The following is a 16,499-nucleotide window of genomic DNA, read 5'->3' as shown; positions in this document are numbered from 1 at the left end:
GAGAGAAATCAGGAAAGCTAGGCTTTTTTTTATTCTGCATTTTACAATGTTGATACCCTTTTCTCTTTCAGAATGACAACAGTTCATCAGGGGCAGGTGGGCCAGTAAAAATAACAGAAAATCGATCTAAGAAGAGCAGCTTCTTTCGATGCACGCTACTTTGATGAACTTCTAATGATAGACTGCAGCACACTTAGAACCTTTTCTGCTTCTTTGAAAGCACAGGGTCACAAAGCCTCAGAAATAATACCACCAAGCTGCTGCTGAGAGCTCCATTGAACGTAGACTGCGATACACAAAATACCAAGTGGATTTTGCTCACTAAGCCTATTGACCTGTCAGGCTCTTCTTTCTCAGATACGGAAGCTATGAAGTGGAGACACAAATGCAAGAGTTAACTTGTTTTCCTCTTTTACTTTGTTTTATTGCCTGTTGCAAAAGCTGCTATGTTTCTTTTAACTTTGCACATCCGTATTGGCCTCTTACTGCCTGTTACAGCACAATCTTACATTTGTATTTGCACAGTTTGACTTGTAAGTAAGATTCTTAACAGATTTGTGCAGTTTTTTCTTTCTTTTTTTTTTAAACAAATTTATTTTCAAGCAGAAGAGCCATGGGAAAAATTAAGTCTCACTTCCATGATTTTCTATGCTGTGTACTTGTGGCCATGACTGCAGTGTGGATGTGGACACTCTAGTGATGAGAATTCCTCTTAACAATTGGCGTTTAATAATTTGTATGCATTTTGTCTCTTCGATGCACAAATCTGTTCATGCAGAAGCTGCAGCTTCTATTCTGAATGTAGTATGTTGCTTTTCATTCTTTACCCGACTTCGCAAAGTTGCGTTCTGAATTGCCAGTCACTGTCTGATTCACAGATGCACCTTTCAGTTATTTGAATAAACACAGTGTCTTTCCTCACGTAACTTCCCTTTGTCAGCTCAAACTGCCTGCAGCAGCTTTGTGTTGTTTCTGATGGGGAAGCACACTCTGGAGTTGAAATCGTCGTCACACGTTGGCCTCGTCGCTGTCACTTAAGTGGCTTGTGGAAGCTGAATGCATGAGTTCTGAGTCACCTCTTTGTGGATTCATTTGTTCAGAAATGACTGCTTCTAAAGGTGACTTCCATTCCTACCACAATTCTAGGGATAGTTTGTTAATGGCTGTAAGCATTGACAACGGAGGTGTCCAAAAAACTAGCTTCCTGTGCAGTTGATAAGTTTATCGAGTTCTGGCACTAAGGAGACAGTCACATTAGGGCTATAATGTACTATTAGTTCTGCAGTTAATGCTGAATGTGTGAAGCCCTCTTTGGTCTATTCAAGCAGGTTTTTTTTTTTTTTCTTCAAAACTGGTTCAGTGACCGACTGTTAGGAGCAGAGTTGAAACGTAGTTGCCTTTTTTACTCAACCGAGTCTTTGTTCTACTACTTTTTTATTGTCTTCTGAAAAATTTTCTCAACGAGCAATTAAAACAGGTGCTTTAGTTCTGTCGATGTGCCAAACTTGGACCATTGTAAGCTTTAACGACAAGTTTGCGTCCAGCGTGTTTGTTTTTAGGGGATAGGTGCGTTCTGTCACTGTCCAAGCCAACATCTGGCATTCTTGCTTTTGCTTCACTGCGTCGTCTGGAGTTGTGAACAGTGAGGTGATGGTTACCACGGGTAACCGCACCGTCTTGTGGTGTCAGGTACTGGACTTGTCATCTCTGGGTCTGCTGTAAATATTTCGAAAGTGAACAGGTTGGTAGCGTTAGATTTCCAGACTTTTGGTTTTAAAAGGTTTAACATTAGGAGCTTGTTCCATAAAGTTTTAAGTTGTTATCAACCCATCCCCACGTGTAGCTTAATAGAAATAGTTATTGTAACTAGACGGTGAATCTCATAAACTGCTGTTGCTGCACTAAACCAGAAAAATCTTCATGGCAACAAGGTTTAGTGAAAAAACAACCCTAACTGCTCTGTTGTCTACCCTTGATGTTTTTCTCGGACAGGCTAAAGCAGTTCTGTTTTCTGTATGGCTAAAAAAGTGCTTCTATACAGAAAGTGTTGTGACACCAATTATGAATGTTGTTTATTTTCAGTAATTTACCTCTGACTTATTTGGTGTCGTAATACTTCGTTTTTTTATCTCAGGGGTTGTCTGCAAACCAAAACTGACATGTTCTGTGTTTGGCACCGTTTACAGAATGCTTTGTATTGTTTTTCCTGTCTTCGCTGTGTGGTTAAATGTTCATTCAATATTAGTCTCCATGAACTTCCCTTTGAAAGAGCCTGTAAGTAGTAGAGTCTATGAAGTGCTTCTTGAAGCAGCAGCGAATTGGGGTATCTGCTCTGTATTTGGGGGGGTGGGGAGAAAAAAAACTTGCTATTTTCTTACATTTAGCTGTGCTAAACTGTACATAAATGTGAGGTAAGACCATAGGAAATTCACTTTATGCATGGTAAAATAATGCAGTAAATATATCACTTGGCTTAATGTTCATGTAAAGTTCATCTTTTTCTATTTGTAGAAGAATTTAATGCAATTTTGTTGTCCCCTGCTGAAACTGAAGAATTCTAATATCATGTGGTCTTATGGATAAGGTAAAATGTGGATTTCTATTTTTCTTTGTTGTTTTGCCCCCACCCTTCTTCTCCAGCAGTATTAAATGGCTGAGTGGCTGCACTTTATCAGTGTGCGAACTTTTGGTCAGTACAGACCTTTCTGTGTACAGTCTGCCCTGTCAGACATGGAAAATGTGCTGTATCTTTGCGTGCAGATCAGCTGTATGTTTTACTGGGAATTTTTTCAGCTATACTTTCCTACAGACAGGCGGCTGATGATAAATGGTATCTTCTGCCTACGCATCAGATGCTTGGTACTACAGGCTTTTCTAAAATCACTATGATTGTTTTGTGCAGTCTCTGTTGCTACTTTGCTCGAGGCTATATAATCTAAATTTTGAAGGACTTTTAACTATACCTCAGTCAACTAGTTAGTATTCTAATGTCCATTACAGTTAAAGTAATATAATTATTATTCATTAAGCAGCAAATGTGTTTGGTTTTTTTTTTTTCCAGAAATTGCCACTAACCTTTCAGGAAAGGCAGACATCCTTTGGTGGATTTCAGTAAAACAGAAATGCCGCTTATGCTATTGAGTCTTATGAAGTCTTTCCCTCAGCCCCATATCTTGTGCACTGTATTTTGACCAATATTTTTTTTAATGGTTAAAAAAGCACCAAACAAAATGCAAACTCATTTCTGTGCTTTGCAATTTTGGCTTTCAGTTTGTGCTCAGCAAAACATGCACAAGACGTTTTTGTTGAGTGTATATATAGAATATTTGATTTACTTACTGTCTGGAAGTTCTATTATTGCTGAAGCTTAAACCACTCACAAAACTTAGCGCGGCTCACTTTTCTATTTGGGGGACAGTCTCAAAAATGCTATTTAACTTTTCAGACCTGTAGTTCTTTTTACAGAAAGTATTTCCCATTGTAAGTACCTTTCCCATACTAGTCTGCTGAAGTCGAGTGAATAAAGTGGATCATTTTCACAAGTGAATAAAGGAGTCTTGAATACATATCACATTAAAATATTGTGAATGGATAATGATTTGAAAGTACATGAATAATATGTAAAATGCATAATTGTGTTATGTGTGAAAATGCATCTGTTATTTGGTTATCTACTAATGTAACTGAAATTTTGCAATGTTAAACTTCTTAAGGATTGGTCTGTAGGTGATAATAGGTCTTATTTCTCCTGCATTCACTGAACTGCTTATGCCATTCTTATTCTTATAAATAAAACTTGTATTTCTTTCTTCCACAAAAGCAGGATTTCCATTGATTTTTCTTGTTTCTGGTGAATTTAATAATTTAGTGCGTTCCTATGGCCTTACAAGCATTTTTGCAAGTAAAACTTCAATTACAGTTATTTTAATGCTATATAGCTACTAAATTCTGAATAAAAAGTTTAGTCCTTGAGAAAACGCTTAATTTTGAAATAGAAGTGTTCTACTGTGTGTGTTTAAGCACATTTTATCTCTGGTATAAAGGTGTAATGTGAAAAGCTCCTGCAGATAACAGTGAACTTGTCATGTGGTTAACTTGTAAACCTAATCATTAATTGTGTATTGATGTCTATAGACAAAAAAACCAAACCCAACCCCTAAAAAAAGCTTCACACTCCAATGGTTTTATTATTCCATGTGAACTTTTTTACAACAATGTGCGTCTCAAATAAAAGTTACATAATGAAAAGTATTTGGAGTATTTTGTATGAAATATTCCACGTAGCTTTTATACAGTTGGCATTTCCACTCTATTTTCGATACATCTGTTGTGGAAAGGGGTCCAGCTGAGCTGCATCTGTAAAGCTTTGCTTAACTGCCGTGGCAAACCACAGGGGTTTGTGTGTGGCTTTGCTTGTTTCTGAACTGGGTTGTTCTTTAAATTTCTCCCGAAATACCCGCTATTCCTGTAGTGATTGCTTAAATCTAAGTACATTATTTCAGTGACCTGCAGGAACCAGAGATTTAGTGTCATGAAATACTCTTCCAAAGTGACTTCTGAGCAATACCAGTAAAGATAACACAAGACGCAATCTCCAGTTTGACCAAGAATTATCTACTTGCTTTGGCTGTTAACATTTTCTTTTTTGTTTTGTTTTAAATCAGGGTTATGTGAAAGGTTTATAAGTTACCTGAGGCACAAATAACATGAATTAATATAGCAAATGTTGTTTGTCTAGCTTCCTTCAACACTGAATATGGAGGGATTTGACAGGAATATTTGTTGACTGTTATATTAGCAATAGTTCTTCAGTTTCAAATTATTATGGCTTGACAGTTACAATTGGTATGAAAATGAGCAAACCTAAGGAAAGAATGGTTTTGTCTGCTCAAGACAAAAGCAGATTAATGGTTGAGACACCCATGTGGGCACCCTGAGGAATAAAGTTGAAATGCATGGATGACAAGTAGCTTCTAAAGGTTGTGCTTTTTACATGTTCATCTAATAAACTGTTTAGCTGAAGGGATGTATTGGCTCTTTAAGCAACAGAAAGCTAGAGTTACATTGTTGTTACACCTTGTTATTATTATTCTTTTTTCTTCTGGCAGACAAGTTTGCTGCTTTAGGACCAGCTGTTTAAACATTATCTTGCAGATCCTCTTGATCTGAACTGGTTCTAGATGCTCAGCAGTCCTAAAATCTCTTCTGCAAGTCCGTCAGTTCTCACAGAACTTAGTGGCCTGCATCTGCATCCCAATAACATTTTAAATACATTTGCATTCTCCGCTTGTTAAAAGGAAATAGCAGGCATGCTTACACTGCTTGAAATTGGCGATTTATTACAGTTCCTGGATCTATTTTTGGTTGCAGATGAGGAATTGGTATACAAATAGTGCACACTTGTAGACCAGAGGCAAGTTGTTGGTACAAGCGTAGAATGTATCCAGCTTTTATAATCTGGTAAATCGCCTTTTTCCTAAATGATTTTTTTTCCAACTTAGGTGACTAACGGCTCATTAGCATTCTTGAACTATATCAAAATAGTCAATATAATGTAAGACTTCAAAATAATTTTTCTTGAGAAATATTCTAATCTTCAAGAGATATATAAATGAAGCTTTTATGTTGCGTAAGCTTATTCTTGCCATCTAGAGGTTTAAAGAAAGGGCATAGAATGGAATGCAAAACATACTGAAGAGAATTTTTAGTGCTCCAGGATGTTTTGTAGTTGCTTCAGAAATATTTTACTGTCTTTAGCAGAGCGCATCAGCATTAAGCTTCTGGTGTGAACAACTGTTGCATAAATTCCTCCGAGCACGTACTCGGTACATATTGTTCCTTCAGTTTGCTAAATCACGTTCTAAGTTTTGAGCAGGATACAAGCATGTTCGTCATCTGAGGAATTAGCACATTTAATGAATTGTGGAAAGCGTGTGTAACCTGAACTCTACTACTGAATACGTGGTACTGACTTCAAAGTGAACAAGAATTCTGTGAACACGAAGTGTTGACAGTTCACCCTATTCGGTTTAAAATACTTGCGTGGATGGTTGCGATGACTCGCTGCAGTCGTGACTTTCTCTGCTTATGGCGCAGCTCCCCAGGAGTGTCCGTGACGCACAGCTCCAGCCTTGCGTTGGGTACTGGTCTCAGATTCATGGACTTGTGACAAAATGGGGTTTGATGTATCAGGGAAGCGTTACCGTTGTCCTCACCTTTCTGACTTGGTTTAACACCTTTGCGGAACAGCATAAACAGAGATCTTATCTTGGGGCAGAAAATGGCAGGGGCCTTTCTCGACTGCTTGCGTTCACAATTTCTGATGCTTTTAGCACTGTTTTGTCCACACTGGCAATGTTCAGCCTTTACTCACCCAACTACTACAACTGAAGTGCAAATTATTATATCAATGATGCTTAAAAAAAAAAAAAGTTGAATATTTAATCTATGCTGTTGGCAAATTCTCAGTGTTACTTTACTTTTTTTTCCTCTTTTTTTTCTCCAGGCAACATGGCAACTAACTAGCTCTGGTATGTATTCTAGATGACGGACAGAATCTTTCCAAGAAGCCTCAGCAAGTTCTGTGTGAGATTAACGACTAACGCTGCTGAATACTGCTTCTGGGCTTCCTCACCTCAAATGCAGTGACTTTGTACAACTCACAATTACGCTCTGAACCAATAAAATACTGGGAAAAGGCCACCACATATGTCTGAAGTGCTGTTTGTAAGTAATTTTCCAGAATAGCAGTGGTTAAGTGTACTCGCTCTGCCCAGTGTAGGGATGGGCAATCTTTTGAAAATAGTATTCGATTAACTGTTCGTTGAGTGCCATGTCCTATTTAGCACACACTGGTACGTTCCTCAGCAGATATTTTTATCCGTTTCGAGGGAGCGGAGGAGAACAGCCCGTGGGGCCGTTTTCCCCCGTGTCTCCGGAGCAGCTGGGGCGCGAACCCGCGTCCCGCCCCGCGGGGCCCCGCTCCGCCCGCGCCTCCCCCAGCCCCGGGGCGGCCCGCGGGGCCCGGCGGCAGCTGCACCCCCGGCTGCGGCGGCGGGAAGCGGCGGCCCCGCCTTCGGGGGCAGAGGGCAGCGGAGCCGCTGCCGCCCGCCCTTCCGGCGCGGCGCTCGCTGGTTTCCGCGCGCCGGTCCCACGTCCGAGCTCCGGCTTCCTGCAGGCGGGCCGCGCACCGGCCGCAACACGGCGGCCGCCCCTCGCCTCAGCGGGAGCGGCGGGGCCTGGCAGCGTTCTGGCATCGGGGTGACAGGGGCCGCCCTCGGGGAGGGGCGAGGAGCGGCCGGGCCCAGACCCGCCCGGGCCCGAGCTCCGTCCCCTTCACCCGCAGCCGCTCGGGGCAGCCGGCGCCGTGTTGCGGCCTCGGTGAGGCCCGGCTGATGGCGGCTTGCTGAGATGGGGCGGCAGCTCGCCCCCGCCCAGTGTCTCTCTCCTCAGACGTTTCCGTGGGGCCGCCCCCCCGGTCACCACACAGCCGGGGGTGCCCGCCGGGGTGTCCCAGCCGGGCCGGCCTGTCCGCGGCCCGTCCCGCCGCCTCAGCCGCGGCTGCCAGCCCTGCGCCAGCCCCCGCGGCCAGCCCGGCCTGCGCCAGCCCCCGCGGCCAGCCCGGCCTGCGCCAGCCCCCGCGGCCAGCCGGGCCCTCATTCGCGTTCGCGCTTTTAGATTCATTTCAAGGCACTGTGGTTTGATTTTCGGTGCCCGGCAGGTATTCCCAAGAACCGTAACTACTGTAGGAAAGAGACTCCGCCAAAAGTGTTTTTAGAAGCTGCTCTTGCTTTTCTGTATTTTCTCACACACAATCCTTCCTCTTCTGGTAGGAATGTAGTTTGCATAAATAGATAGAGTTACTTAACTGTTTTTTAACCACCCTGTCCACATCAGAGAGGAAATGGCTGGTTTGATTTTTCTTAATAGTTTCTTGTCATGGGAAATGTACTCTTCCTTGGAATTTATTTGTTTTGTGGTATTTACTCTGCAACTCTCCAGCCAATTTATTTGCCTCCTGGAGATGCCATTAGACATTTCAGATGCTAGTGGAAAATGTAATAGGAATAACAGTTCTTTGTGCTTTTTTCCCCCCGCTGCTTTTATGCAAAGGCTTTTGTCTGGCTGGTCTCCCTGCTGCTTTCTTCCCTTGCGCGGTTTGTTGCTGTGCACACTGGTGGCAGCCATTAAGCACCAGTGTGGAAAAACGTGCTCGTCTTTGGAGTGGTGTTTTCTCTTCTGCTCCTGGAACTATTCCGTCTTACCTACAATAGGCTTTTGAAGTAAGTCGTATGATATTTCCCATTCACTGGAGATTCTTCAAGTGTGGAATCATATTGGACAAATAGCTAATATAATTCAATATTGGCAGTTCTCTTGTGGCAGTGTGCTTTCTCAAAAGTTAGGTTTAATAATAGAAAATAAAATTATTGCAGCCTTAAAGCAAATAATAAAACTTAGGAACTTTTAGTTTTTAAATCTGAGTGTATGATGCAAACTAGAAATCAAACACAGCTAATAGAATTAACCCTGTTAATTAACCCTTGAACTTTCTTCCATAGTAAGGGCCGCCTCTTGGAAAGAAAGAATTTAAAACGAAGTTGTTTATATTTCATTTATCATGGCTTTTCATTAAAAGTTAGTATCAGTTAGAGCAAACTCCCTTTCAGCCGTATATTTAGAAGTTTTCATGAGTTAATGTTATTACTGCCTGCCAATTTTCTTCAACTTATGACACCGTAGCTTGCTCTGTAAAGATCAAAGTGATTAAATGATAATAAAGTTTCCAAGCTGTGCTTTGCTTAAGGATATAGAATGAAGTACTTAATACGAAGTTTGAAAGTGTTTTTTCTCTTTATTTAAATTCTATCTAAATGAGACCACAAAACCAATAGAGTCAGGTAAGTTTTCTAGAAGTGGATTGCAGTGTGACATGGTAGCCTTTGATCCCATGATACATTGTCCTGTGACTGCTATATAACATCAGGTGAGGGGCTGTGGTTGAGTGCGGAAGCCACGGCTTGCTTCACTCACCTCGAATTGCATGCAGAGCATTCTGTGATACTTACCCTGTAGTTACCGTTTTATGACAGAAATGTAATCTTTAATAACTCGAAGGTAAATGTCCTTTATGGGACGTTATAATTCAGGTAACGTAGAAAATGATAACGAGGTTGTTTTTGCCAGTTATCTTTCAAGAGATTGATTTCTGATATTAAACCAAGAGAAAAAGATAGTATTTCTATTTTCAGTTTCCAAATAAAAAGTAAAAACTTTGATGTGTGTTCCAAAGATCTTTCCAAAATTACCTTGCTTTGGGGAAAAGGTGAGCAACACCGATATTGATTACTGTATGTTTCTCCATACTGATGAAGTAGATCCCTGATTCCACTGGGCTTTCGACAGCTTTTTGACAGACAGCTGTTTGTCTTGTGTGGAGACATGATTGCGGCTATAGCATACAAAGAAGTATGAAGTCTGTTAGAGTGCCCAAAGCATTTCCTGTGTGACCAAGATGAAAACAATGTTACGGTAACTATGCCAATTATTAGGTTACATTAATAATCAAAGATTCAGCTATAGAGATGACTGAGATGGCCAACACCTCTGTATGTTGACCATCTTTGTGTGTTTACCATATTTAGAATATTTAAAGTAGTACCCTCTATTAATAAAATTGCTCCGTGCTTCTGATTTTCAGCAGGTCACCAAAGACCCCCCGTACCTTGATAATATACTACCACACTCACTGGTTTCATGAATTTAAGTTCTAAAGGTTTGTGCTCTGTCTGTTTTTAGAGGAGATGTCAGATGCTTAAGTGCTTCTTGAAAGACTCCCCGGCAAGTCTGTCACTCTTGATCTACACCGGTGGTTTCCAACAAGGGAGCTGGGCCTCCCCCGCAGGGGTTCACCTACAGCAAAACTGGGCTTTAGAGTGCAAGCAAGTGTTCCAATGAAATTTTCTGCTACTTTTATTTTGAGATGTGCAGGGTCCTAAAATTTGTTAGTGAAGCCCCTTGTTAAGCTCTAAGTAGTAGTAGAAATTTTTTCCTTTTAATTTTAGGGACCAGTTTAATGTATCTCTTTTTAATTATGCAGCTAACTCAGTGGGTGAACACCAGCTTACCGAGACTTTAGTGCAACCAAATTAAAGAGAAGATACAGTAACAGTCCTAAAAAGGCATATTTGTTCATGTATTCTCTTTTAATTATTTACATACCTTTTCCTTCAGAGTATTCATACAAAATTTTACAATCAGAAGATACTCAAACTTGTCTTTTCCTTATTTCCTGCTTCTTATGACCAGAAGCATTTGCTTTTTTTTGTCCCATGACCATATCTGTAGCTGAAATTGCAAAAGTCATAGTCATAATTTCAAATGAGAGTCTGTGGACTTGCACTGTGTTTGTCTCCATGATGGTTTAAACAAGTGACAACTTTTATAAATAATACCCCCACATATTTGAAAATAAAGGGTTTTCTTGTTTGTTTTTGGTTTTGGGGGATTTTGTTTTGTTTAAATCTCATTTGGAAAATCATACAGTTTTTTGTAAAAGTGAGTTCTGCAGGTGTTCTCGAAAGACTTATTACAAGAGTCCCATTTTTACTGTGTCAGCTGAAAACCATTCTTGCAGGCAGAATTTTCAACTTGAACTGAAATCACTTTTGAAAGAGGAAGGGCAGTCTGTTCAACCACATGTTTCTGTGCTCTGCTGAAGCTAAAATAGGTATCTGTGTGGTGAAGTGGTTGATAGAAATAGAAAAATAATTTGATCTGGGCCAGCTGCATATGTTGAAGTTAGTGGATAATATTGTTTGACCCAGTGCTTGTTCTAACCAGAAAGGATTTTATCCATGCGTTCTTGGAATATGGTCCATGCCTGTAGTAGCTTGTAGCAGCTTGCTCTTCTGTGATTTCCCTGAATATCGTGAGGTTTTTTTTCTTGTTCTTGTTGAAGATTGCAGCAGTATGGAGCAATGCCAGCTCTTTTGTCTGCTGCTTTTCTTAACAACTTTAAACCCTGTTACAATAGACAGTTAATCTTATTTATCTTGTTTTTATTTGGAATAGGTAGTATTCTTTGCTCTACTGTAGAGTTCTGGATAAGCGAGAAGTCAGTAGAGCTACAGATCACTGTGATGTTCTTCACAAAGTATTTTCAGTCTCTCACAGCGTAAAAAAAAATAATTCTCTGATGCTGTAATTTCAACCTGTCCCACTTTTTAGGGTGGGGTGTCCTAAAAGTTTAGAGTGGTGGGTTTTCGTGGGGGTTTTTTGAGTTGCTAGAAACTCAAGAGACTGGTCTTTGTATTTATTAAATACACACAGAAGCACTTAAAAGTTTGGTTCGGTACAAATAGCTTAGAGGTGTTCTATGGTGGCAGCTTTTAGGTGATCTGCTGGAGATGTGAATCAGTGACCATAGACACGTAGGATGATGGTGCCTGTGCAAATACGTTGTGGTGCTGTGGTGCCTTACTTGATTTTACTGGTGAAGAGTTGGATGCATCCAAAGTTACTCGATTTGTGTTCACAAATCTTGATGGCTGTGTTATCATTAATTCATAGAAAACTCCTCACTAAGCTATTGTTGCCATTGCTTAAAATCATTGGGCTTTCCCGGGAAGGTATTTGGGTCAGTAGTGTGTGACTATTGCATTTATATCGTGTGTGCCTCCAAAAACACTTGAATATACTAAAGGCTAGTTTGGTAGAGAAATAATCCTTCAGTAATAACACTTTCAGTTCCGTGTTCCACAGTAAGTGTTCCAGCATTCATGTTTATTTCTACATTTCCTTTTGTTATTGTTTCCAAACTTGAATGTGTGGTGTTGAGAGGAAGTAGATGTAGTGACAACGTTCCTGACTTGATTTTTCTCATCTGTCAGTCACTAGATGGTGCCGTTTCACTTCTCTGTAATCAGAAACTGTCTTACATGTTACTTTTAGTAACGGTTGTTAATTATGTTTTTAAAAGCAAACAAAATAATTGGACTTTTGAGGGTTTTTTTGGAACTATTGCTTTTTTCCTGAGACTATGCAATATACGTATTTTGCTCAAATAAAACTAATGTATTAATGAAAAATGTGCAAAATTTCCGAGTTAGGTTCTTTTAAATTGTCATAAACTTTTACACAGATTTGCATAGATGTTTCCGACTTTGATAATGAGACCTGGTTTGATAAAACTGCAGATTTTAAATGTAAAATTGTTCGAGGGTCTTTTTTCCTTTTCTTCCTGAGGTCTAGTAAGTATCTGCAGCTAATGTGAATTATGATACGAATTACTTCAGTTGAGGTATAGCACTTTTAATCGACAGGCAATTGCTCTATATTTCTCTATGACTGTACAAAGAACTTAAAAGCAGAGAGTTAGCAGTGGCTCAGTTGTGTATCTTACTGTAGTACTAGGATACCCCAGAAACAGCTTTGTGCAGTTTCACGTGCTAAAAGTTGCCTGGGGAACTTTTGTTTCATAATTTCACATTTAAAAGCTACATGGTAATTAGCATATTGTAACAACTTGTGCTAATTAAGAGTTAGGCACAAGTTATGGGTATTATTTACAAATTTAACCACTTTTCTGTTTACCTGGTCAGAAATAGGGCGGATTGCAAAACCATTTTTGCAAAATGGCTTTGACACTTTTTTGTAATATCTCAAATTGAGAGAATGGCAAATTAGAATTTAACATTCACAGGAGCGCTTTTTATTAATAAGAGTACTTATTTGGAATGATCCTACCATCGGGTGTTGATTTGCTGGCCAGCAGTCTTTTCCTGGTGAGGAACGATGTTCTACAAGTGCAGCTGCCATGTTGTGGTAGAAAGTCTTTTTATGAGCAGACAAGATGCAGTGAGTTAGGTTAGTTACAGAGCACCTTTATGAGTTTCAGGAGAAGAAGTAAATACAGAAGTTGTCTAAAGCAGGGAGTGGCTTGTGGTTCTGGGTTAGAACGTGGGCAGAGCCTCCGGGACGGTCAAGAAAGGCTTTTAGTGTGATCAGGTGATGTAAAACCAGTACCACCAACACATTTAACTGATTGTGTGAGCTGCTTGGTTCCTCCAGGCTTTCAAGCCACCATCTCTTAGTTACTTCTGATTTCTTTTGTGAAGAGCCAAGCACGTACTAAACATTCGTGTTAAAGAACTGGAGACTTGAGCGTCTCCTGGTGCTGAATACACGGTGGTGTCAGCCTGCGCTGGTCTAGGCAGCCGGATCCGTCCACTCCAGGTGTTGTACACTGGTGGCTTTTCATCGACTCTGAAAGATGAACATGTTGGGAAATTTTGTCTGTGTGTGTGTGTGTGTGTTACAAAGTCTTCTGTTTGCTTTTGCTGGGCTTCGTTAAAGTACAGGGAATTTGAAATCTGTCTGTAAACGTGCACTTGTTGAATAGCCAGCCAAAACTGAAACAAGGTGTCAGGTTTTTCTTTTCTGTAATGTTCCTGATTATCTGACGTTTTTGAAATGTAGGACATACAAATACTGACTTCTTTTAAAGAGGTCTGTGGGGTAGATTGAGCTCCAGTTTACATTTTCTAGTGATGAAGAAAAACGTTTGTCAAGTAGAAGGAAAACCAAGGAAATGAAAATAAAGTGAAAGTGTTACTAAGGTTTGAATATTCCTTGCAGGTTAATAATAGAAACCTCACAGTGTCTTTTTGAATTATTATGTCCCAAGCAGCATTTGTGTTTAAAAAAACCCCACACCACAATTCTATCATAAACAGATTTTTTCAAAATATACTCAACACATAGGAAGGACTATTTACAGTTTTCTTTTACAATTTCAGAAAATTTGATTACTTGGAAATAATAAAAAAGCAGCGGTTGGCAGTGGTACTTGTCATTGGCAGCCGCTTGATGGCATCAGGTCTTGTGAGTTCACCACCTGGTTTCATTTCCTTAAGGTCCTGACAGGAGGAGAAGTGGGAAGTGGGGCAGATTATCAGGCCATTATAAAATGAGCAGAGGTACAAACTGGTGATTTTATTTGTAATGTGAAGGTTGAGGGGAATATTCCACCCAGCAGTTGTCCAGTTCTGTGTATCCAGCTACCCAGGCACAGGATATAATGAGGATTCCCATGTATCTTTGTAGTTCGCTGTGTTCCTTCAGTTTGGGATTCCTGAGCCTGCTGATCCTGAGTACTGAGACGGATGAAGCTGCAAGACAGACAGCTAACACACTGCATATTCCAGGAGTCTGGGTTTTTGAAAAGCTCTGATTTCTTTAAATTGACACCTTTTCATTTCACCTCCCCAGCTGTTTGACACCAACTGTCTCTTCTCATGTGAAGAACTCTGGATGTGACTTACATTCCTGCTCCTTGGTTGAACTGTCTTTATTACTCTTTTTGCAGAGGTTCCTGCGTCCTCGCTATGAAGGTACCACAGTGCCCTCCTTTATTACCCTCATCCTCACGGGGACTTCGACTTCCTTCACTGCAGGTGGTTCCCTTCAAAATCTGGAACGCTGTTTGTTCTGCAGGGACAGTGACTTCCTTTCAGCTCACCAGCATTGCAGGTTGTGTCTAGTACCGTCTGTCATCTCTCTACACATTTAGAGCAACTGATGCCTTATTGAATTTAGAGGGAGGAAAAAATCAATGTTTGTTTACTTCACGGCTTGGCTTTTGTCAGGCAGCTGTTTGAAATGCACAATTCAAACCTCCTTATGGGTACCACACATCTGAGAACTTAATAGTTCAGTTGCAGCTTTCTGCAATAATAAGATGATTCAATACTAGTGATTCAATATTAAATTTATATGTTTGTGGGTAGCAGATTTTAAAGTTGAGGAGTAGGTCTTAAACTTAGATGAGAATTAACGTATTGATCTTACTACAGAATTAATGAAAATAACATATTACTTCAATACAGTAAGCTTTGCAATAGCAAAACAACTCAGTTTTCTTCCACCATTTTAACTGAAGTCAAGAAGCCTTTTTTTTTTAATGAATATTAAAAAAAGCTGCTATATTTGATAGGCTTTTTCAGAAGTTTCAATTTGCATTTGTTGGGTAGTAACTTTTAGGTATATATATTAAAAGTAATCCTTTGGGATTTGTTTTCATACATTAGATATGATATATATACAGAACTTTTTGTGACTCAGTGCTTCCTGAGAAAATTTTGAAATACACTTAGTTGTGCAAGATGTATTATACCCCTACACTATTCACAGTAGAGAAAATGTGAAAATAAGATATTTATAATGATCCTACTGTACACACCTTTTAGCAGAATAGTCTTGTGACTGGTCAGCTAGTTTGGACAAAGTTGAACCAAACTGACGTCAAACTTCTTTATATAAACTATGATAGGATGTCCTGAAGTAAGTTCTCATTTCTGAAGAAAAAACCGAAAGCCTGGTAGCTGCTATTGTGATAACCTCTTCCTGAGAGGAGAGATCCTTGACTAAACCAGGAAGTAAGACAGTCAGTAAAGCATCTCTGTGAGGATATTCCTCTTTGCTTACAGGAAGTGAATACTCTGCGTTTGGATTTAGCATTACATAGTAATGCTGCAGGGCGTTGTAACACAAAGGAACGAGTTTACTTATATCACAAGGAAGTGGAAGGAGAGCCGTACACCCTTTCTGGCATCTTGCGCACTTTGTTTCTGGCTTAAGTTATTTAGGCTTAACTTCTGCTATTGGAGCCTCAATAATGGGTAATCCTATTTAAAAAGGAGTGAGTTGTGATTTTTATAACTTGATTTAATTTATTCGGGTAGTAGATAATGCTTGATTCTTACAGACATCTGAAATATTGCGCAGGTAAGAATGACGAAAGAAATGTCCTGGAAAGTATTAAAAAAAAAGTGATACATCAATAGGACTATTATTATATGATAGTGGCTAAAGAGCCTAGAAAACATAAGGGTTTAGATTCTTTCAGCTCAGGAACCACTGGCAGTGCATACTGGTAATACGGTGCTAAGGAAAAACAAAAATTCCCATGTGCTTGCATTTTTGAAGGCAGCATGGATTTCACAGGAAGAGTCCATGAAGTTGGAATGTGTTACAAGTGGGAGTAGCAGGAATATGGTTTGTGTGAATCCCTCTTCAGTTTGTTTGTTTGCTGAAGAAATAGTTCTGAAGGAGACATTTTTTGCCTAATGTGTAACATGTTTTCTTTGCTGGTAATGTGAGACTTTTCCTCACATTGGGCATATATTTCTCAGCTGAGGTTTTTATGCTGCTTTTTACAGATGCCAAAGATATTGCATGCAAAAGAGAGCGATCCATCGATGTTTCTGATCAGCTGAGCTGAAAATTAAAATACTAATTAAAATGTTACTCTTCTAGAAGAAATAAGAGAAACCAAAGAAACATCACAAAAATTTATTATCTGTTCTTGTGCTTATAAACACCTGTATTCAAAGAGTAAGTAATGTTCCTCATAGCACACACATGCTGCTTTTTAAGTAATTTCAAATACTTCAACAAGATGATCTTTATGCGCTTGTTTATGCAAGATAAAAATGCTG

General features: G+C 39.8%; 1 protein-coding gene across 4 annotated transcripts in view; it reads left to right on the top strand.

Annotated features, from left to right (window-relative positions):
• RAB8B (RAB8B, member RAS oncogene family) overlaps positions 1–6,674 on the top strand; it is a 29,771-nt gene extending 23,097 nt beyond the window's left edge. Inside the window, exons 8-10 of one of the 4 annotated variants that reach the window (XM_065641760.1) lie at positions 72–96; positions 2,512–2,584; positions 6,506–6,674. In XM_065641760.1, the coding sequence (XP_065497832.1) occupies positions 72–96; positions 2,512–2,561 (75 nt within the window). In that variant the 3' untranslated portion in view covers positions 2,562–2,584; positions 6,506–6,674. Of the gene's footprint in view, positions 1–71; positions 4,230–6,505 lie in introns of those variants that run through there. The other 3 variants (XM_065641761.1, XM_065641759.1, XM_065641758.1) reach the window with 3 other exon arrangements.
• The last annotated feature ends 9,825 nt before the right edge of the window (positions 6,675–16,499 follow it).

This window comes from Caloenas nicobarica, chromosome 10 (genome assembly GCF_036013445.1).
Source record: "Caloenas nicobarica isolate bCalNic1 chromosome 10, bCalNic1.hap1, whole genome shotgun sequence".
NCBI lineage: Eukaryota > Metazoa > Chordata > Aves > Columbiformes > Columbidae > Caloenas > Caloenas nicobarica.
The sequence above is the reverse complement of the archived record's forward strand: the minus strand, read 5'-3'. Positions and strand labels throughout refer to the sequence as shown.